We start from the raw sequence: 23,867 nt of genomic DNA, 5'->3' as shown, positions 1-23,867 counted from the left end.
TATTAAAGAATTAATGGAATCCAAAACACAACACACAAAACTAAATTAGGTGCTTGGCAGTCATGCCGAAGGACTTGGCTCTTGCTCATAAAAGTAAACTAGTTTTGGGTAAGCACGATTAAACATGAGAACTGGTTGAGCCTGGTAATATGATACTCAGTAAAAGAAGCATAGTTAAGATGCCTGGTTTACCCCCACAGTTAACACATTACTGTGGAATGGAAGCATCTCATTACTTTCGCTGTTAAAATTTACTATGACTTTTACAGCCATGTCTTGATGTTGGTAGGAAGTGGCACTTACTAATAACTCTGTGTCAGAGTGTCAGAGCAAGTGCTTTATGTCCAGACAGAGTATGTTACAGGTGATAAAATGTTCAAAGATGAACCTAAATGAGACTTTAAGTAGGATGTTTTATGACAGTGGTTCCCAACTGGTGGGTAGTGGTCCAAAAGAGCTTTTATTTTGAAGTGCCGTGTCTGTTTATTCTGGCAATGTTTATTTCTAAGCCAACATTGTGTTGCATTCTGTGAAATAAATTTAAATATGTGGTAATTTATCTAATGTGTGGACCTTGAACTGATGACTAAGGAAAAATCTGGACCCCATGATGGGAACATTTGGAAACCACTGTATTATGAGAACTGGATACAAAAAAAAAATCCCTATACTCTTCCTGTTTTGTTTTGTTTTTTTTATGTAACTCATGACATTTATAATTTATTGTTATATATTTAACATGAAAATTGTAAACAAAGAAATGTTATTCTCATCTCTGTGAGACGGTCAAAAATATAAATCTTCAAAAGTTAAAAATTTCACATTACAGAAGGAAAAAAATGCCCTTGTGTCATTTTTTACATGTCATGTTAGCTTTTAAAGGACACACTTCCTTTGGTGAAGATGCTTCTTTTGCATATAAGAATTTCATATATACACTATAATTGCCAGTAGGACATACTGGCAGTATGGCTGACTCTGCCACACTATATCCAGTTTTCTTAATAAATCCATTGGCATTAATCAGCGAATGCCCCTTTGCCAGGTCAGTTTATAGCTGCAATGTGACAATACTGAAGCTTTGTGTGTGTTTTACCAATCCGCGGGCGTTTGATGAGCTGCTGTTCTGTAGGCGGCAATGATGATATTCCATGCGTTACCCTGGGACTGGAGTTTTCACCAACGTCTGAGGTGAATAAAAACACATACAAACCATACTGTAAATAAAAAAACACAGGGGGATACTAAAAATATCCCAAAAGACTGAAGTAATCAATAATTTTGCATATGCTGCAAAATGTTCACTGTCTGTCACTTTTAGTTTTTAAATCACCCCGAAAAACATGCAAGGGAATGCCGGGGATTTCCAACAAGATCAAAAGTCATAAGAATTACTAAACATATGCCAATTGTGGCTGCCTCTCCCCACAGCTGCCTTTTACTTTCACTTTTTCTCTTTGGTTTGTCAATGAGGCTGATTCTACTGCATAGATATGCAAATACATCACAACAGAAAAAAAGTCAATAACAACTAAGTTTGTTGTGGAAAAAGTAGGTAGCATACAATTTAAGGTGTAAAAAGTTGTAATCACCTTATTCAACTCAAATGTGCAGCCATGCACAGATGGAGTCTACATATCCCAAAAGTAAACAGAACACACAAACTGGTTCTGTTCAAATTACATTAATACATTTTATTCTGATTAGGCTCTTATTTTGTTTATTTTGGAAAAAAGACTACTGTTTACTGTGTAAATGCAGTACCGGTAAATTACTAAGGGCAATGAGGGGTGGCACTTGCAGGTCACACTGCAATCAATGTGTGACCTGCAGGGTCAGGGTGAACAAAGGTCAGGGTTTCCCATACATTTATTTATTTGTGGCGGCCCACAACAATCAACACATCTGCCGACATAGATAGATTTTTCTATTATTGGAGCTGAACTGTTCATTATGAGCACTGCTGAAACATGGATACCGTTTGGTTATTCATTGCACCACACTCTCGGAGCACCAAACACATTCTGGCACAGACAGAGAGGTAGAACGCTAGGCCCATCAAAAGTGAAACCTAAAAACCTTCTTTTTGGTCTAACTCGCCTCTGTAGCAGCTGTTTCTCTCCAGCGATCTGATCTCATCAGCAAGACTCACAAACTACTGCTGAGAAGACAACAAAGTAATTAAGAGACTGCACTGATTTCAGGGACCCAAAAAAATGTCGGAATGTAGAGAGGGGGAAAAGAAAAGACATAAAACACCAAAAAAATGTTGCTACCCACCCCCCCACTCCCCAGCACCCTACATATTTGTATTGGTACATAAAGCACTGGCACACCATTTGTATACAAATCTGGAGTAATTACTGTATGTTGCTTAATCTAAAGTAATACTTGTCCTTCTTGTTCAGTTATCCTTTAATAAACATACACACTAAATTTTATTTCCGCCCGATGACAGCTGGGATTGGCTCCAATCAATCAGCATTTACACACAGGTCAAATGACTCTGCACTAGACATGGTATCTATCACCTCCAGCTTTGATCAGCATTGATGGGAAAACAACATGCGGGTGTATGCGCTAATTTCAGCTCCTTAAGTGGCAAGATACAATGATTTACCGCCACTAATTACTGTATATCTCCACCTAAGAAGCCCTCATATATCAATCCAAATTAGTCTGCACTGAGTTTGAAAGAGAGACTAAATAAGAAAAAGAGATCTAAAAAAAAGTAACCACCATAAAGTTTTCACAGACCTCTGTCCATGCTGCTTTTCACTGTTTACCTGTTCTCCAGCCTGTCTGTGTATCAAACAGAGCACAAACACATACTCATCTGCTGCAGAGGCGTGTACACAGCTCTGTTCTACTGGCAAAAGGAAAGCAGTCTATAGCCTATTTTTAACAGGTTTATGCATGTTTAAAAACCTGTGTGCACACGCCAAATTTGGTGGAAAAGGGGTACAAGGATGCTCTGGCATTGTAAACTGTAAACACTCAGTATAAGCATTTTAGTCAAAGACAAGCATTGCTTGTCAATAAAGCATAATTTTATACTCACTACTTGCATATCCAGCCACTGACATGAGCCTCGACTCCAGGCGCATGGGGATGTTCTCACACAACATACACATGCTCTGAAGGAAGTTGCGGCAATCTGCAGCGTTGGCCAGCCTTAAGTAATCCAACATGGCTTTGATTTGTTCTTCTACTGCAGCTTCAGAACAGCTTGTGGAGGCCAGGTTGAGGTTCCCCCTAGCATCAGTGGGCATCATTTGGCACAACTTCATTATTATTGCTGGTGACTCACTGCTTAAGATGTGAAGCAGTTCTGAGGATTCCTGAGCCAAGACGACGTTCACATTTTCATCATCAGGGTCAAACTCTTTATCCATGGTCAGACTCCATTGGCTGTTAAACAAACAAGCAAACATCAACACAAGCACACTTACATAGAGTACCACAATCCTACATCTCAAAGACAGCTGAAACTTGCGTTAAAAAAAAGAAACAAAATTAAATTAAACTAATTTGGGGCCACCTACTTTATTATGGCTTAAACTAGTAAAAACATCCAAACAAACACAGTTCACACACTTACACCTCAAAGGGCTATAAACCTAATTACCACCACCAACATCATTATCAGGCAGAAGCTACCAATGGCAATGTGGGAAGTAGGGGTGTAATTCAATACAATAGGTTTTCTATTCTTTGGAAAGCATGATATTATCTGATATCACAAAGTCTGTCTCTCTATGGTTTTGAGTTGATTAAAGTCATGGCCTGTGATCCTGATAGTCTTTTTCTTGGATGCTTAAAAGGTACAAGGTACAGGGTAGATTTACCATCACCTGCCAGGTGCAAGGGCATTAGCACTATTTAAATGTTCAGGAATGAGGTACACTTGGACATAAACAGTGACACAGATGTGCCACGGAAATTTTAAAATAAATGCATTTGCACCTGCATTTTAAATATGCGGATATATCAGTGGTTTCACTTTAGATCATTTATGGTTGTTTTCAGATCATCACAGAAGCAGACAATGTCATGTCATTTCAGTGCTTCTCTTTTCAATTCAAAGTTGCTTTTTTATGGAAGTTCATTAACAGGTTACATATATTTAACTTCTTTAATGAGTTAAGAAACATGTTGGCTTTCATTTATAACGCTATCTATGCATATGTCCATCCACATTATCACATTGCGCGTCCGTTGCGCAGCACTTTTTAATGCATGTTTGTTTTTTGGGGGGGTTGTGTAGATAGCTCGAGCGTTCGGGTTGTAAATTATTCCTGTTTAACGGCCATTAAGTTTAATGTCTTCAGTGTAAATTAAGTTTCGCAGGAAACCCCCACGAGGACAGACAGTTTGCTGTTACTCCTGATACCCTCCAGCCGAGTTCATTTAAGGTGACGAAAACGCAGTGTGCCAGTCTTATCTCTGCAGGGATCTTTAGAGACACAAGGCTGCACTGAACGATGTAGTTCATATTCGTTTCAAAATTAGATAATGATGAGAAAGAAAATAAGCACTCACCAACAACTGTTGTCGTGGACTGCACTTCTCTGCAGCCAGGGTGTCTATTATTTAAAAACGAAACCAAAGGCAGGATATATAGTTTTGGTTTCGTTTTTGCACAGTGGCTCACTCAAATAAATGCGGCAAGGCAGTCACTATGGCCGGCTGCAGAGAGAGAGAGAGAGAGAGAGAGAGAGAGACAGCATTACTGCTTAATTAACTTGAAAGAGGTCCATTATGATCAAATGTAACAAGCGCACAGTGTCTGCTGCCAGACTACAGCGTGAATCCGGGGTATATAAAGGCAAGCATGTGAAGAAGGCTCAGAAATGCTGGTGTTCAAAGTCAGATGGGCCAGTAAGTGGCCCGGTGAAGTGTGTGAATTGTGTCCTGCATTCGAATCAGGTTTAATATAATTTAAAGGGAAGTATAAAATTAAGTAATTACAGCTCAGTGCAAAACTCAATGTGAACTAGACCAATAGAACAGAAGTGCAATGTCAGACAAATGTTCAAGTGCTGGCTGTACCAGTGGTGAATGAAGTACATGAAAGCCACACACAAGTAAAGGTACAGATGTCTTACCAGATAATGACTTTGGTAGAAGTTAAAGTCACCTATTAGAATATTACTAGAGTAAACATCTTAAATTATCAGATATACTTTGCATAAGTATCAGAAGTGATTTTATGATATTACATCAACTGAAGTATTGAAAGTAATAGTAACACTAGTAATAATAATAAGTAATAGTACTAGTCAATGCAGTTAATAAAAAAGCAAGCCGTCAGATTTTAAGAATTATGACATTTACTTCTTTGTAACATACAAAGCCTTAAAATGGAGCTGATAATACACTTCAAGAAGAAAATCGTCTATTTTTTTACAATTTTTTTACATACTCCTAAGAAATACACAAGTACTGTAAGAGAGTATTATTATTTTGCTGCAATACATCACTGGCCTTGCTCAAGAGCCCCAGTCCATTCAACATCCCCTGCAGAAAGTGAAGGAGGATCTTGACCTGAGTTATGGCTCAAAATGTGCCACTATGCAGTTTCATTTTTTAATATGTCCTTGTAGCTATGATCTAGTTTCAATCAGTCAGATTCTGGGGGGAGACAATCCATTATTATTATGACCTCTTCATTGCCATGATCCAGAAAAACGTAGACCTATGGTGCCTGTTGCAATGTATATTCAATATCAAGTATTTTAACTCATGTTAAGAAGTGCTCCTAATCTGTGTTCCTTGAGAAAAACACTTGCTGTGCAGCCACCTCAACAAAAACAGAGAAGGAAAGGTGTTTTGTAAGTACTTTCAGCGAGACCGAACAAACAAGATGCCCCGTCATTCTGCTCATTCCCTCTCTACCCTCTGTGAGCGGCAGTCCCTTTTTGTCCTCATTTTTTAGACACAAATAGATTACACCATAAGTGGTCGAAGCTTTTCTCCGCTGTGTTATCTCAATTTGGGAACTAGTGAGCAGGCTGGCTTTTTACAGAAGCTTCAACAACTGTCTTGTGCCTCAAACGTCCCACCCCCATCACACCACCTGACCTCTGACCCCCCAGCTTCTCTTTTCCTTCTCAGTGCTCCAACACCTATCTAATTACATTGAGATGGCAAAATGCCGCACACACAAGGCGAGTTAAAGAAAACATGTAAAAAGAAAAAAAAACAACAAACAAACATAATTATTTTTTTACGGACCTGCTGTCAACACAGGCAGCTTATTGTACAATATAATCTTTTTGGGGGGTGTGGGGGCAGTGGGACACCACTAGAAACCATCACATATTTTAATTGATTAATCAATTAGTTAATTTTGTCAGTTAAGACTTTGAAGGTGAACTTTTTGTTTGAACACAGAAATTAAAGTCAGGTAATTTATAAATCAGTCAGGCAATCGTTATGTTTCATGAGCATAAATGGAAAGGAAAGAAAATTGTAACATAATTCTTTATCCTTTGCAAAGTAGCCGAAATAGCATGGCTCTAACATCTGACCAAGTGAGGTAAACACCAAAGTGGGAGGGCTTTGCTTTGAGCCATCAGTCAGCTGCAAACTCACTGTCAATGCCTGGGTGGGCAAACCATCACCTGGACATCAAAAAGTCAAATAAGTCAAATCAAGAAACAATATTTGATTAGAAACAGGAATAAGAAGAACTGTAGGAGCCTGTGTGGGATTTCACCACACAAAACATTAAGTGAACAGACTATTCAATGAGATTTTAGCAGAGAGAGAGAGAGAGATGTGATGCACTTTTACTGTAACTATTTCACTTTTTTTTGTCTCTTGTCTGACATAGCTACAGTAGACTGATGTGCAAAGTAAAACTCAAAGTAGCATTCTGGCAACATAATTCTTTTTTTACATTTACAGTATGTTTCCTAATAAATAGAGCATTATTTCAGATTGGTCAAAACATTCTATTTGCCTAATCAATATACAGTCAACCAATCAAGGGTGAGCTTTGTCCCCTCCCACTCTTTGAAAACATGCCCACTTCCTTAACCTTCACACAGCAACTTTCAAAACCACTCGAATTACATGATGGAGTATGACAGAGGGCCCCTAACAAATGTGGTTCACAGAGAAATAACAAGTGTTTCTTATTGCATCCAAAGTTAGCTGACAGCTGGCTCACTCTGACCGCTAAATCCAACTAATTCTGGAATATAGAATGAATCTCCTCTAAGAAGACAACACAGAGCTTGGAACGCACTGGATTTAAGTTTCAGGAGACAGTGACATTCCTGTGAAATCATGTTAAATTAGTTTAAAAGACAACAATAAATGTCCGATAAGAAAAGACACTGTGATTCAATTAATTTTTTACATACTCACTGATTAAAGATGTTACAAACAAGTCATATCTGGGCATGTTTAGATCTCCAGAATAATATAATTTATGTGTAAAACTACTCTGATTATTCAGAAGATGGAGCTCGGCATGCTTTCTTAGGATGCCTGCTATACTAAACTTTTTCCAATTAACAAATAAATTAATTAACATTTAATTAATTTATTAATTGGAAAAATAAGCATAAAATCATGTCATGTCAAAACAAGCACCAAAAGTAATGCCCCTAATCCATTTAAATAATTTAAAAAAAAAAAAGTCCTCTGCAAGACCATTATGTCAACTTTCATCTGTTGTCAAGTATGTGTTTTCTGACTGTCAGATATGAAAATTTAATGTCCCAGTATAAATCTAAAATCTCACAACATAGTCTCAAATTAAGGAATGTTAACCAATCAATTATCAATCATCAAACATCTTATAGGGGTTTATACTTCAAGATGCAAGTCCATAATACCCCAACTTTCTGTTGTAATAATTTGTTAACAATTTAAAAAATAAAAAAAAAATCATGTGTGAAAAAGAAGAACTCAAAAGTTGCCATGGATTCACCCAAATTTAGCACCAGCAAAATATTTCAAATGCTTCAAGACCCAGCTGTCATCCTTGCCATATTTGGCATGTTAGTCTGCTTGAACCTTTGCTTTGTAAGCACACCAGACTGAATATAAGGGGTCCAAGGAGAGCCTCAGAGAGTGTGGTGGAAGACCAGTGAGGTTCCTGCTTGTGGTGAGGGGGTCTACTATTATACACTGTACCAATTAGATGTATTCAGCATATATAATTTAAAATTTAAATTTAAATTTATTAAATATAATTTAGTATCTGACTCTGTGGATTCTTGACATGAGATGAGATTCACATTTTTTGCTAACTTTGTAATGTAATGTGTGTGGAGGAAGTTTACAATAAATTACTGGAAGTTTCCTGCACTGGCTAACACAGATTTTTTTTCAATAGGTGTGTGGAGTATAATATTCATTTCACCAAGGGTAAGAGAAAGGTACGTACAACTTTTACCATTGATTACAACATTTGTTTAATTGGTGACCTCATGGGTTGTGAATGCAATTTGGACAGAACTCAGATAAAGACTAGTGTTGACTCTGTCAATTTAATTTTATTTATATGGACAAATTTTGTAATCAAAAATTTGGCTTGAAGGGCTTTACAATCTGTAAAGCATAAAGAAGTCTGTGTCCTTAGACCTTCCATTCAGACCCTTTTAATGGGGGAAAATGGGAGACAACTCAGGAGGAGAAATTGAGGATGGATTTCTCTCTTTGGACAAACAGACATGCAATAGATGTTGAGTGCAGAGAATGGAGCAACATAAAAAATGCATAGTGTAGACAATTGCTTTGTTGGGCAGAGAAGCTTTAACAAAGCAAAAGGCCTCTTGTAATGATGCAAAAACTTCCTTTTGATGTAGACATAGAAGTTTAGTATAACATGCACATAGGCACTGTTTAATGACAACAACAGAAACATTTTTTAAATTGTCATTGTTTTTGCTACACAGACATAAGCCGCCACCATGAGTACAGACGCGGAGATGGCCATTTATGGCAAAGCTGCCATTTACCTCCGTAAGCCAGAGAAGGAGAGAATTGAGGCTCAAAACAAACCTTTTGATGCCAAGAGTGCCTGCTATGTAGCTGATACCAAGGAGCTGTACGTGAAGGCAACAATCCTCAAGAAAGACGCTGGCAAAGTCACTGTGAAAGTCCTGGGCACTGAGGAGGTTGGTATCATGAAGTCAGAGTCAACTGAGAATTCAAGGTGACCAGTTCTCATTGTGATAAATGTTCTGTTCCAGGAGAGGACAGTTAAAGAGGATGACGTCTCTCCAATGAACCCTCCCAAGTATGACAAGATTGAGGACATGGCCATGATGACCCATCTCAATGAAGCCTCTGTGCTGTATAACCTCAAAGAGCGTTATGCAGCATGGATGATCTACGTAAGACAAGCTGCCTACTGAAAAAAAGAGAACTATTGAAAATACCTATACTTGACGGAAATGTAGCATTAATTGTTGAATTTCTGTGATCACCTTCAGACCTACTCTGGATTGTTCTGTGCCACTGTGAACCCCTACAAGTGGCTCCCAGTGTACGATGCTGAATGTGTCAGTGCCTACAGAGGCAAGAAGCGTATGGAGGCTCCACCCCATATCTTCTCCGTCTCTGACAACGCTTATCAGTTCATGCTTACTGGTAGGTATTTACCATAACAATGTAAAATTTATTGGTATATATGTTTTTCTGATTTGGTAAAACAATTAATAATTCTTGTTTTTCTATGTAACAGATAGGGAGAACCAGTCTGTCTTGATCACGTAAGTTTGTTATTTGTTATTTACATTTGTTGATTTTAACATAGTAAAATATCTCTTGATCAAATCTGATAAATCTGTGTCTATACCTAGTGGAGAATCTGGTGCCGAAAGACTGTGAACACCAAGCGTGTCATCCAGTACTTTGCAACAATCTCAGTTGGTGGAGACAAGAAGAGGGACACCTCAAAGGTTTGTTACTATATGAAATCAAGATCAAAATTCAGGGTTCTGTACACATGGAAGATTTTTCAAGAAGAAAAAAATAGTCATTTTCTGATAGCAGTTATCAACCTGGATTATAGGGCTCCCTGGAGGATCAGATTATTGCAGCCAATCCCCTGCTGGAGGCCTATGGTAATGCCAAAACTGTGAGGAATGACAACTCCTCTCGTTTCGTAAGTATGGAGTAAATTTTTATGCACAAGGAAAGTCATGTTACAGATCGCCAATATGGTGAGACATTAAAAATCCCTTTGTTCCAAACAGGGTAAATTCATCAGAATCCACTTTGGCACAACTGGCAAACTGGCTAGTGCTGATATTGAGACATGTAAGTAATAATACTCACTGAAAACAAATGACTACAATTGAGAGTTGGCCAGGCTCTGACTTATGAACAATATTTGTAGATCTGCTGGAGAAGTCTAGAGTGACATTCCAGCTTCCTGATGAAAGAGGCTACCACATCTTCTACCAGATGATGACCAACCACAAACCTGAGCTGATTGGTAAGCAAAATGAGTTGTTACACAAAGGTAAATCTACTTGTTCTCATATTAAACAAATATATTGACATTTTCACTCTTTTCTGATCTCCAGAATTGGCACTCATCACAACCAACCCCTACGATTTCCCCATGTGCAGCATGGGTCAGATCACTGTGGCCAGCATTGATGACAAAGTTGAGCTGGAAGCCACTGATGTGAGTGATCCTCCCTTCAAAATATTGAAATATATTTTGAGCATCAATTGCAATATCAAAACTGTCCTTTTAAATGCATTTTCTGAAGTGATCTTTTTTGTGTGTTGACACCTTTTATGAACTCAGAATGCCATTGACATCCTGGGCTTCTCAGCTGAAGAGAAGGTAAGCATCTACAAGATTACTGGTGCTGTGCTCCACCACGGTAACATGAAGTTCAAGCAGAAGCAGCGTGAGGAGCAGGCTGAGCCTGATGGCACAGAGGGTGAGTATTCATTATCAGCTCAAAGTAAATTCCTTGGGGAAAACAGTAATAAAGGTTTAGTCACACTGGTTTCTGATGGAAATCACTGAAATGTTTTCAGAGGCTGACAAGGTCGCTTACTTGCTGGGTCTGAACTCTGCTGACATGCTGAAGGCTCTGTGCTATCCCAGAGTGAAGGTCGGAAATGAGTTTGTCACCAAGGGACAGACTGTGCCTCAGGTAAACACGAAATGTCAATATCTAATATCCTACTATTGAAAAACATATTACTTTGTTTTTTTGTTGATGTTCAGGTGAAAAAAAAATGTAGTACAGGGCATATTGGGGAAAATAATTGCAGCGGAAAAGAACTACGTTTTGCTACTCTTAATTACTTTTATTCATTAAATGCTAAATGCATAATGCAGAATAAAACAAATAATTACTGAGATGTTTTTGGTTGTTTTTTTTTTGGGTTTTTTTTTTAGATCTTTGATAACATTTATCTGATTAGGAGAAGTTCAAAATACCAGTGATCCATAATTTTACAAGCAGCTGACCGACTTTGATGAAATCACACCCTTCTGTATTGTATAGGTGAGCAACTCAGTGACTGCCCTGGCCAAGTCCATCTATGAGAGGATGTTCTTGTGGATGGTCATCCGTATCAACCAGATGTTGGACACCAAACAAGCAAGGCAGTTCTTCATCGGTGTCTTGGACATTGCTGGCTTTGAAATCTTTGATGTAAGCGTCATTTTCAAAAACTCAGCAGCTGATACTTCTCATGATAGAATCTTTCTTGATGCCAACAAGACATTATGCTGATTATTTGTCCCGTCACAGTTCAACACCTTGGAGCAGCTGTGCATCAACTTCACCAATGAGAAGCTGCAACAGTTCTTCAACCACCACATGTTCGTCCTGGAGCAAGAGGAGTACAAGAAGGAGGGTATTATCTGGGAGTTCATTGACTTTGGCATGGACTTGGCTGCCTGCATTGAGCTGATTGAAAAGGTAATCACTTCAGTTGGTGATCAGATATAATTGTTCTTACTTTGACATCATGTATCTCTTGATGACTTACTTCTTCCCACTTCTTTCAAGCCCATGGGCATCTTCTCCATCCTTGAAGAGGAGTGCATGTTCCCCAAGGCCACAGACACATCCTTCAAGAACAAGCTGTATGACCAACATCTTGGCAAAAACAGAGCATTTGAAAAGCCAAAGCCCGCCAAGGGCAAGGCTGAGGCCCACTTCTCCCTGGTGCACTATGCTGGTACCGTGGATTACAACATCGCTGGCTGGCTGGACAAGAACAAGGACCCACTGAATGAGTCTGTTATTCAGCTGTACCAGAAATCCTCAATGAAACTGCTGGCTCTTCTGTATCCTCCCGTTGTTGAGGGTATGATATTAACTACAGTAAACTAATAAACACTTAAGGTTATAGATGTTGTATATTTTCAACGATTGTAACGTGTTGAGATATGACCTTTTTGTCAGATTTTAACAAAAAATGTCTACTTGAAATTATCAACAGAGTCTAGTGGTGGTAGCAAGAAAGGAGGCAAGAAGAAGGGTGGTTCTATGCAGACTGTGTCTTCACAGTTTAGGGTAAGATTTAACACTGTAAATCTATATATCCCATTTTATACCCAACTCACAGTTGTTACATATTAAAAAATATAACATTTTGGATCTACAGGAGAACTTGGGCAAGCTGATGACTAACTTGAGGAGCACCCATCCTCACTTTGTGCGCTGCCTGATTCCTAATGAGTCAAAGACTCCAGGTACATATAGAAAATAATGTCAATTATGTCTTTGAGGAGTGGTTTGGGTCTCTCACTATGGCTTACTTAATTTTTAGAGACTACTTAGTCAAATTAGTAACTAAAAAATGTCATTTTTTACAGGTCTGATGGAGAACTTCCTGGTCATCCACCAGCTCAGGTGTAACGGTGTGCTGGAGGGTATCAGAATCTGCAGAAAAGGTTTCCCCAGCAGAATCCTCTATGCTGACTTCAAGCAGAGGTATCAGTGGATATTTTAAAAAAAAGTTTTATGCTGAATATTCAAAGATATCATACTGACTGACCATTAACTCTCTTATAAAAGGTACAAGGTGCTGAATGCCAGCGTCATTCCTGAGGGCCAGTTCATTGACAACAAGAAGGCTTCAGAGAAGCTGCTTGGGTCTATTGATGTTAACCACGATGAGTACAGATTCGGACACACCAAGGTAAAGACCATGATTGCATTTGTATCATTATGTTTACAAATCAAGGACTATCAGTCCATTTTTTAGTTTGTAAAGAAGGCTATCTCAGATCTTCTTGCCCAGTTTCAACTATTGGGATGGGAAATTAGGCCATGAGCCAAGAAAGGAGCAGAGGGAAATAAATAGAAAAATTGCGCCCCCATGTGGCGAGGAATGAAGCAGTCTACTTTGCCTTTTTGTGCACCATGTGATCCTGTACACCTTGATGGCATTCTGTCTACAGCTTCAGAATTATGATAAATATGAACATAATTTTAAATGGCAATACATTGGTTATCATAAATCTCATTTTCTTAAAATATGGTACAATTTTTAAGTAGTAAAAGAGCCCACACAGGAATGAAACTTCCTCAAGAAAGCACAGTTGCCATCAGACATTTAGCATAATTATCTTTCACTGTCTAAAGTATTTTGATGCATATCCATATTTTAAAAATTGTTTCTTAATAATATTAGACATTTAGATGATTGTTAGGGGAACATGTTCCCTGAGTTCTTTCTATTTTAATGTGTGGCATGGTGTTTTGAGCAGACACACATAAGATTTAAATTTTCTCTTTGTTCAGGTGTTCTTCAAGGCTGGTCTTCTGGGTGTCCTAGAGGAGATGAGAGATGATAAACTGGCATCTCTGGTTACCATGACTCTCAGGCTCTGTGTCGTGGTTACCTCATGAGAAAGGAGTTTGTCAAGATGACAGAGAGGAGGCATGTTGAAAACAGCTCATTTTTAGTGCACACTCATTCAATGAATAATGAAAAATGATTCTGTACCTAATGGTAACATCTCTTCCACAGGGATGCCATATTTACCATTCAGTACAATGTCCGCTCATTCATGAATGTGAAACACTGGCCATGGATGAAGGTGTACTACAAGATCAAGCCTCTGCTGAAGAGTGCTGAAACTGAGAAGGAACTGGCAGCCATGAAGGAGAACTACGATAAGATGACAACTGACTTGGCTGCTGCCCTGGCCAAGAAGAAGGAACTGGAGGAGAAAATGGTGTCCCTTCTGCAGGAGAAGAATGATCTGCAGCTGCAAGTTGCATCTGTGCGTATACATCAACAGTGCTTTGTGCGTTTTCTTGTTTTTCAATGTTGATGTGCTAACAGCTATTTTCATCAAATTCACTACAGGAAGCAGAGAATCTGTCAGATGCTGAGGAGAGATGCGAGGGACTTATCAAAAGTAAGATCCAGCTGGAGGCCAAACTCAAAGAGACAACTGAGAGACTGGAGGATGAAGAGGAAATCAACGCTGAGCTTACTGGCAAGAAGAGAAAGCTGGAGGATGAATGCTCTGAGCTCAAGAAGGACATTGATGACCTGGAGCTTACCTTGTCCAAAGTGGAGAAGGAGAAACATGCCACTGAGAACAAGGTTTGTAAATAAAAACTCTGTCCAGTAAGTCAAGTAAGATTATAATGATTACAATTTAATGACAAGATCTTTCTTGCACACTTAGGTGAAGAACCTGACTGAGGAGATGGCCTCTCAGGATGAGAGCATTGCCAAGCTGACCAAGGAAAAGAAAGCCCTTCAAGAGGCTCATCAGCAGACTCTTGATGACCTGCAGGCCGAGGAGGACAAAGTCAACACTCTGACCAAGGCCAAGACCAAGCTTGAGCAGCAAGTGGATGATGTAAGTTTACAAAGTCACTTCGAAATGGAAAGGCAACATTTTTCTTGAATATGATTATTAAAAATTCATATTATTCCTCAGCTTGAGGGTTCTCTGGAGCAAGAGAAGAAACTGCGCATGGACCTTGAGAGAGCCAAGAGGAAGCTTGAGGGTGATCTGAAACTGGCCCAGGAATCCATCATGGATCTTGAGAATGACAAGCAGCAGTCTGATGAGAAACTTAAAAAGTAAAGTAGTTTTGTTTTGTTTTGTTCATTGTTTGTTTGTTTCTTTCTTTTATTATGATCTAACCAATTATTAATGTGGTCAAATACCTAAACTCTATGTGTTCTTATCTATTATTCTTACAGGAAGGACTTTGAAATCAGTCAGCTCCTTAGCAAGATTGAAGATGAGCAGTCAATGGGTGCTCAGCTCCAGAAGAAGATTAAGGAGCTTCAGGTGACAAATTCTGTGACATAAAAAATGACTGCTTAGTTCAAATGCCCTTTCTGTGTATTCAAAGTAAAATTTTACTGAAAGACATCACACCTTCATTCAACAGGCCCGTATTGAGGAACTGGAGGAGGAGATTGAGGCTGAGCGTGCTGCTCGTGCCAAGGTTGAGAAGCAGAGAGCTGACCTCTCCAGGGAACTTGAGGAGATCAGCGAGAGGCTGGAGGAGGCTGGTGGTGCCACCGCTGCTCAGATTGAGATGAACAAGAAGCGTGAAGCTGAGTTCCAGAAGCTCCGTCGTGACCTTGAGGAGTCCACTCTGCAGCATGAAGCCACTGCTGCTGCTCTTCGCAAGAAGCAGGCTGACAGCGTTGCTGAGCTGGGAGAGCAGATCGACAATCTCCAGCGTGTCAAGCAGAAGCTTGAGAAGGAAAAGAGTGAATACAAGATGGAGATTGATGACCTCTCCAGCAACATGGAGGCTGTTGCTAAAGCAAAGGTACACAACACATTCAATTCTATTTTAATACCCAAATTTGGTATAATTATTAAGGTAATTAATATTTAAAATAAATTCTGATCACTGATCCTATCTCTCTTTTCCTCCTTCAGGGAAATCTTGAAAAGATGTGCCGCACTCTTGAGGACCAACTTAGCGAACTGAAGACCAAGAATGATGAAAATGTCCGTCAAATCAATGATATGGGTGCACAGAAAGCCCGTCTCCTGACAGAAAATGGTATATACAAGTTATCATTGAATGATCTGTTGTGTATTATTCAGAAACATAACACAAACTAATGTATCATAACATACGTGTTTCATACAAGGTGAGTTCAGTCGTCAGCTTGAGGAGAAAGAAGCTCTTGTCTCCCAGCTGACCAGAGGCAAACAGGCCTTCACACAGCAGATTGAGGAGCTGAAGAGACAGATTGAAGAGGAGGTTAAGGTGAGAGACTGTTTAGTGTGCACTGGTGTTGCTCAGTTGGGATTTAGGAATTTTGTAACCTCAATATTATTTCTTACACCAGGCCAAGAATGCTCTTGCCCATGGATTGCAATCAGCCCGCCATGACTGTGACCTGCTGAGGGAGCAGTTTGAGGAGGAGCAGGAGGCCAAGGCTGAGCTGCAGCGTGGTATGTCCAAGGCCAACAGTGAGGTGGCTCAGTGGAGAACTAAGTATGAAACTGATGCTATCCAGCGCACTGAGGAGCTTGAGGAAGCCAAGTGAGTAACATTCAAACAATCTAATGGCCAGTTCAAAAGTGTAGCATTTTAGTGTAACTCAAACCACAACAACTACACTATACTTGCGTTTAAACAGATTTAGACAAAATATATTGACTGAGTTTTTGTCATGTGTTCAGTATCTTATTTGAGGTTAAATGGTTTAGATTAAATCAGTGCTTTCACATCTCAATCTAGGTTATCGAAATGTATTATTTTCATTGTATACGTACATGCAAAAATATTTGGAAAAAGTATTTTCATCTTTTAGAATTAAACTGAGAGACAAATTACACCCTATTAAAACAGGAAGAAGCTGGCCCAGCGCCTTCAGGAGGCTGAGGAGCAGATTGAGGCAGTGAATTCCAAGTGTGCTTCTCTTGAGAAGACCAAACAGAGGCTCCAGAGCGAGGTGGAGGACCTCATGATTGATGTGGAGAGGGCCAATGGGCTGGCTGCCAACCTGGACAAGAAGCAGAGGAACTTTGACAAGGTAGCATTGTTTACTTTGTCTAGCCAAGCCATACAAACACTGAAATAGATACATTTAATTGTCTTCACATTGCTAAATAGCTAACTGAACTGTATTAACTGTGTTGTTCAGGTGTTGGCAGAGTGGAAACAGAAGTACGAGGAGGGTCAGGCAGAGCTCGAGGGAGCTCAGAAGGAGGCTCGTTCTCTCAGCACTGAGCTGTTCAAGATGAAGAACTCTTATGAGGAAGCTCTGGAACAGCTGGAGACCATGAAGCGTGAAAACAAGAACCTGCAGCGTAAGTTCTACCTTATGTAACGGTTACATTGTATTCAACATGTTCATATCCTACAATACACTGTTTATATTTTTTAAGGCTTAATAAGAAACACATGTATCTCTCTACAGAGGAGATCTCAGATCTGACTGAACAGATTGGTGAGACTGGAAAGAGCATCCACGAGCTGGAGAAGTCTAAGAAGCAGGTGGAGACAGAGAAGGCTGAGATCCAGACAGCTCTTGAAGAGGCTGAGGTACACTTTTTTCTGGGGAGATCTTTTGAAAACAAAAAATACAAATCACTGACAATATACTGTAAAAGGTTTGAAGTAACACATTAACATTTCATTCTTTGATATGATCAGGGAACTCTGGAACACGAGGAGTCTAAGATCCTGCGTGTCCAGCTTGAGCTCAACCAGATTAAGGGTGAGGTGGACAGGAAGCTGGCAGAGAAAGATGAGGAGATGGAGCAGATCAAGAGGAACAGCCAGAGGGTGATTGACTCCATGCAGAGCACTCTGGATTCTGAGGTCAGAAGCAGGAATGATGCCCTGAGAATCAAGAAGAAGATGGAGGGAGACCTGAATGAGATGGAGATTCAGCTGAGCCACGCCAATCGCCAGGCTGCTGAGTCCCAGAAGCAGCTGAGGAATGTGCAGGCACAGCTCAAGGTATTGTAAGACAGAGAGTTGTTGCACAGACTATGGGCAGTGCAGATCTTTTTTTAAAAAAGTTTTTCTGAATTTATTTTTCTCTAGGATGCACAACTGCACCTAGATGATGCCGTCAGAGCCCAGGATGACCTCAAGGAACAAGCTGCTATGGTAGAACGCAGGAACGGTCTCATGGTAGCTGAAATTGAGGAACTTAGAGCTGCTCTGGAACAGACAGAGAGAAGCCGCAAAATCGCTGAGCAGGAGCTGGTGGACGCCAGCGAGCGTGTTGGACTTCTGCACTCTCAGGTATAAATATCCAATCATTTATTAATTAATTTAAAAACCTAAAGTTTGAGGCATGTGATCACTCAAGTGTCTAAATCAACTTACATTTTAGAACACAAGCCTTCTGAACACCAAGAAGAAGCTTGAGACTGACCTGGTCCAGATTCAGAGTGAAGTGGATGACACTGTTCAGGAAGCAAGGAACGCAGAGGATAAGGCTAAGAAGGCCATCACTGATGTAGGTTTACATTTCATTCGTTCTTACTCCAGTATTGTTGTTTGTTTTCATAACAGTTCTCATTAACATTTTATGCTATCTCCTCTCAAGGCTGCTATGATGGCTGAGGAGCTGAAGAAGGAGCAGGATACTAGCGCTCACCTGGAGAGGATGAAGAAGAACCTGGAGGTCGCTGTTAAGGACCTGCAGCACCGCCTGGATGAGGCTGAGAATCTGGCCATGAAGGGTGGCAAGAAGCAGCTCCAGAAACTTGAGTCTAGGGTGAGAAAGTTATGTGACATTTGCACAGCAGAACAAATGTAATAAAATATAAATTACGGATTCTAAATACTCAATGAATTTTCTGTTTCTTTAAAGGTGCGTGAGCTGGAGGCAGAGGTTGAAGGTGAGCAGAGACGTGGAGCAGATGCTATCAAGGGTGTCCGCAAATATGAAAGGAGAGTGAAGGAGCTCACCTATCAGGTACAGTCACATTGATATTTAACATGTACAGTACAACTTCATCTGATATACCTACTATTAACAATGTTTAAACATGAAAATCTATATTTTCTTTCACAGACTGAGGAGGACAAGAAAAACATTACTAGACTGCAGGATCTGGTTGACAAGTTGCAGCTCAAGGTGAAGGCCTACAAGAGGCAGGCTGAGGAAGCGGTAAGGCCAAAACATTTATTTTGGAAAAAAAATGTTTACTTGATAATATGTCATGATTTTTTAGCACACAATAGACCAATGGACTTTTTTGAAGATTTAATCTTTTTTTCCATCTCGTATTTCAGGAGGAGCAGGCCAATGTTCATCTGTCCAAGTGCAGGAAGATCCAGCATGAGCTGGAGGAGGCTGAGGAGCGTGCTGACATCGCAGAGTCCCAGGTCAACAAACTGAGAGCAAAGAGCCGTGACTCTGGCAAGGTAATTACATGTCAATCTAGTGGAAAATAAATAAAATAGCAAACATAATTCCTCAATATATACCTGTCACTATGTTTGGGCAGATTCTTTACAGTATTATATTGACCTAACAAACCATTAGGTTGAAAATAAAATCAGCTGATCATAATTATTGTCACCTAAAGCTGATTCAAACTCACACAAACCATTTTTTTTTTACAGGGAAAAGAAGCAGCTGAGTAAAGCACAGAGTGTTTCGCCGTGATGAATCATATAATATGATGTAGTTCATGATGGAACAATAAAAGTAAAAGCTGTTGATCTTAAATTCTCCTTGTAATACTTTCATCTCTTTGCTCTTCATGAAAGGTATTTGTTGTGAGATTTGTATTACCTTTTTCAACATGTAAATCATGCTCAAAAAAAAAAAAAAAAAAAGATGGGATCGCACTTATATGTTGCAAAGTTTTCAGCTAACCAGTCACCAAAACGATGCTAAAAACATTCTTAACATTTGAGGTGAAAGTGGTATGGGCATCTTTCAAGGAAACAAGGGGAAAAAGCAAATGTGCGTGACTTAAGTCACTTTAATCCTTACCTGGAAACAGGCACCAGATTCAAGAGCAATTCATCGTGAGCTGTCTTTGAGGGCAGTAAAACAAAAGCAAAATAAACTCTTGCATCCTAGAACCACAACTTTGGCTCTGATCAGAAAGCAGTCAGTCACATTTGCTTATAAAATCAACAAATGTAACTATATATTGACAATTATATTAATATTGAATGAAACAGGCAAAGAGCAAACTAGTTGGATTATATCCTATAATAATAACAGTTCGCATTTCAGAGCAATTAAAAGGAATCTGCATCACATGGTAAAGTAGCTTATCAAATGTGACATTATATGGGCTGCTCTGTAACAGCTGTTTTTAGGTGTGATATGAGTGATTATTGGGTACACCTAACTTTTAAAGTTAATTAAACATGTCTGAATGTATTACTCTTAATCACAGGAGATTTTTTTTCAGCAAGTTACAAAGGCATTTCACTTAAGTAGGTGACAATTTATTGTGGAAATTTTTAGAGTAGTTTTAACACTGCTAAATCAACATTATAGCCTATGACATTTAAAAATGATTTTGCTCAGCAACTGGAATGACGTTGACATTCAAAGTGCAGTGCATGGAGCCAAAAATGGACTTGGAGCTGTGTCTGCAGAGTCAGTTGAAGTGTTAATAGCTTGACATATGAGCGTGAATACCACAGACATATCTCTTACACCTGATCACAAGTAGTAGTTATTTTTCATTATTTAATTCTTGTAAAACTATTAACAAAAGTTAAACAGTAGTGCTTATCTTAAATGACATTATTTTGAAGAATTTTGCTCCATTTAGTATAAAGGATTTTAAATTACTATTATTTTTTTTTTCAATCTAACAAAAAAGCAGTGAGAAGGATTTGAATACTTTTTTTCTTCTTTTTTTTATTTCTTCAAAAGACCTTCACTTTAAAGTTACCTATTTAAAGTAGGGATTACCACAAATTCAGGATGTGCCTTTGCTGATGGGAACCTGAAACATTATATGTATTTGCTAGCAACAGGTGTCACTTATGTTGGCGAAGCAACAGCTGGCATCCTAACCATATTTGGCATGTGTCCCATATTTAACTTGTGCTTTGTAAGCGAGCACATTCAATACACAGATTCCAATTCAAGTCTGTGGGTGTAGCTATCAGACCCATGAAGCTCATGTCTGTGAAGTTGTCTACTTTGATGCTTCAAAACACAGTAAATGTTTTTATATTTATTCTTCACTATGTTTCCTACAATAAATAAAAGTTAGGTTTGGATTAAAGGGACACACAAGGTGAAATAGCATGATGTTAAATAAACATTCAGAGAATCCTAGTTATTATTAAGTATATGCAGAATTTTTAAGTCATTACTTGCTCTATAACTCTTGCCTGATAAATTGCTTTTTCTGAATACATTTCTTGTTTAGTACATCTCAATTACATTGATTTAACATAATTGTAGAATTAACACCCATAAGTAACCTCCCACTATGAGTAGAGTCAGTCAACATGTAGCAGGAACTGAGGATCTAAGGGGTCCTCAAAAATAGAAGGAGAAGGGTTGCAAAGTGTTTGAGCAGCTGTTGATGCAAGTGAGTGCCTGCAATGCCTGGGTAAGGCAGAGGGATAGAGATCGGCAAGCAGTGCATTCATAAACAAATGATTTTCACATTGACATTCAACACAAAAAATAAAACCTAGCTATCACTGACAGCATTTAAAGCATGCAAATTTACATACATACCACAAACTGATATCAGGCTGAAGCATATAGTAGTTAGCTCAAGGTGAAAGCCACTATGAGTATGATTTAGGGGCTTTAGGAGCTCCCTTTCATGCTCTTTAAAAATTGTAAAGAAAAGTGCTGTACTCAATTTACAAAGCATTTCTACAGCATAATCCCACTGTCTGAGTGGATTATTTTTTATTAGTATGTGCTACAGTATTGCCTTTTTTTCTAGCTAAAATATCAACAGTGTGTTACTCATATTTGCACATATATTAGTAGCAATCCTATTTAGGTCTCTTCCATTCTGATTGAAAGAGTTGCACATTGTCTTTATCTTTATAATGCAGTAGCAAACACCACTAACCTTTATCATAGAGCTCAGAAGATGTTCTGGAAAACACTGTTCCCAGTTCTCTACTTAGAAATGATAATCGTACATTGATCAGTTTCATTTCCCATTCAAACCCATTTGGGACATTAGGAAACCATGTTTTGGAAAATATTTTACAAAAGAAAGAAAATATTTAGTTAAAGGGTACTGTGTATATATATGCACATTGACAAGGATGACAAATAATAATGACAAATTTATAATGACAAACGTGTACTTGAAATCTTGAAACCAGAAGAGTAAAACCTTCAAGTGAAAGTTAGAAAATAGACTTACAGCCTGTGAAAATGCTTGAGGTCTTGGCTACACTCGTAAAGCATGAGTGAAATGTGAGATGCTATGCACCCCTATGCTATGAAGATCTGTATTATCATCTGTTTATCATCTTTGCATCTGGTGACATCAAACAAACACAACTGATTAGCATTCAGTGGTGATACAATGTTAATCACTGGGACATGGTCAGAGGCAATTAGTGATGCCTTCTGGAGATTAAAAAAAAAAATCTGCTCAGAAATTAAAAATAGTGTAAATACTACTTTATTTCCACACCTCTTTTTTTTTATCAGATAATGCCATGAGTTGTCATAGAAATCCGTTTTAAGAGAGTAATTATAACATATTTGGAAAGGTTTAAAAAAAGAGACCTGGTCTCATTGGCTTGAATCCAAACCAATATGTGTATACTGTCAACACCTGTTCCTATCGATGTCTGTTGTCCACTCCACATTTGGCATGTCTCCATGTTTAACCACTGCTACGTAAGCAAGGCACATTCAATATAAGCAGTCCAATGGGACATGGACTTGTGTGGTAGAGGACCCTTGGAGAATTCAGCTTGTGGTGAGCTTGTTATTCTTTGTCTCCCTTATAGCACTGTAAAACATTAATTGATTGAGAAATTATTTCAAATTCAAATTGTTTACATATGTGTTAAAGAAATACTTGTGTCCAATGCCTTCATCAATACCAGAAAATATGTGATATTTTCTCAACAGGATTGTGGAATATTATCGAACTTTTTAAAAGAGAGTGGGTCAGGTATGAACCTTTATCAAATATCTTTAATTTGTATATATTTTATGTGGACCATTACATTGTGTAAAAACATTTTTTTCCATCCAATTTTGTCAAGATGCAGTTTAATGTTAATGTTATCACTATAAATTTAGTCTAGAAAATAATATTGAAAGAGCTAAAGTGAAATCACTTCTGATGATGCACAGACATCAATTTGATTAACGATGTGCCAATTATTGGATTGGACTTTGTCATTCTGGGCCATTTGGTCACATCCCTGAAGAGGATAGTTTAAAATAAAAAAGATAAAGAGGACTACTCTTATTTATAATTACCGCATAGTTGTTCATTCTAAGATTGCCATTGTTTTTGCTACACAGACATAAGCCGCCACCATGAGCACAGACGCGGAGATGGCCATTTATGGCAAAGCTGCCATTTACCTCCGTAAGCCAGAGAAGGAGAGAATTGAGGCTCAGAGCAAACCTTTTGATGCCAAAAGTGCCTGCTATGTAGCTGATACCAAGGAGCTGTACGTGAAGGCAACAATCCTCAAGAAAGACGCTGGCAAAGTCACTGTGAAAATCCTGGACACTGAGGAGGTTGGTATCATGATTTCAGAGTCAACTGGAAATTCAAGGTGACCAGTTCTCATTGTGATAAATGTTCTGTTCCAGGAGAGGACAGTTAAAGAGGATGACGTCTCTCCAATGAACCCTCCCAAGTATGACAAGATTGAGGACATGGCCATGATGACCCATCTCAATGAAGCCTCTGTGCTGTATAACCTCAAAGAGCGTTATGCAGCATGGATGATCTACGTAAGATTATC

At 38.8% G+C, this 23,867-nt stretch overlaps 1 protein-coding gene and 2 pseudogenes across 1 annotated transcript in view; 2 read left to right on the top strand and 1 right to left on the bottom strand.

Annotated features, from left to right (window-relative positions):
* Positions 1-4,601, bottom strand: part of nlrc5 (NLR family, CARD domain containing 5) — a 35,965-nt gene extending 31,364 nt beyond the window's left edge. Inside the window, exons 1-3 of the mRNA XM_042496639.1 lie at positions 4,543-4,601; positions 3,062-3,411; positions 1,097-1,186 (exon numbers count right to left, since the gene is read on the bottom strand). Coding sequence (XP_042352573.1) covers positions 1,097-1,186; positions 3,062-3,395 — 424 coding nt within the window. The 5' untranslated portion in view covers positions 3,396-3,411; positions 4,543-4,601. The remainder of the gene's footprint in view (positions 1-1,096; positions 1,187-3,061; positions 3,412-4,542) is intronic.
* Positions 4,602-8,930: 4,329 nt separating this feature from the next.
* LOC121949775 lies at positions 8,931-19,559 on the top strand (annotated as a pseudogene).
* Positions 19,560-23,430: 3,871 nt separating this feature from the next.
* Positions 23,431-23,867, top strand: part of LOC121950199 — a 22,152-nt pseudogene continuing 21,715 nt past the window's right edge.

Source organism: Plectropomus leopardus, chromosome 11 (assembly GCF_008729295.1).
Source record: "Plectropomus leopardus isolate mb chromosome 11, YSFRI_Pleo_2.0, whole genome shotgun sequence".
Taxonomy (NCBI): Eukaryota; Metazoa; Chordata; class Actinopteri; order Perciformes; family Serranidae; genus Plectropomus; species Plectropomus leopardus.
The sequence above is the reverse complement of the archived record's forward strand: the minus strand, read 5'-3'. Positions and strand labels throughout refer to the sequence as shown.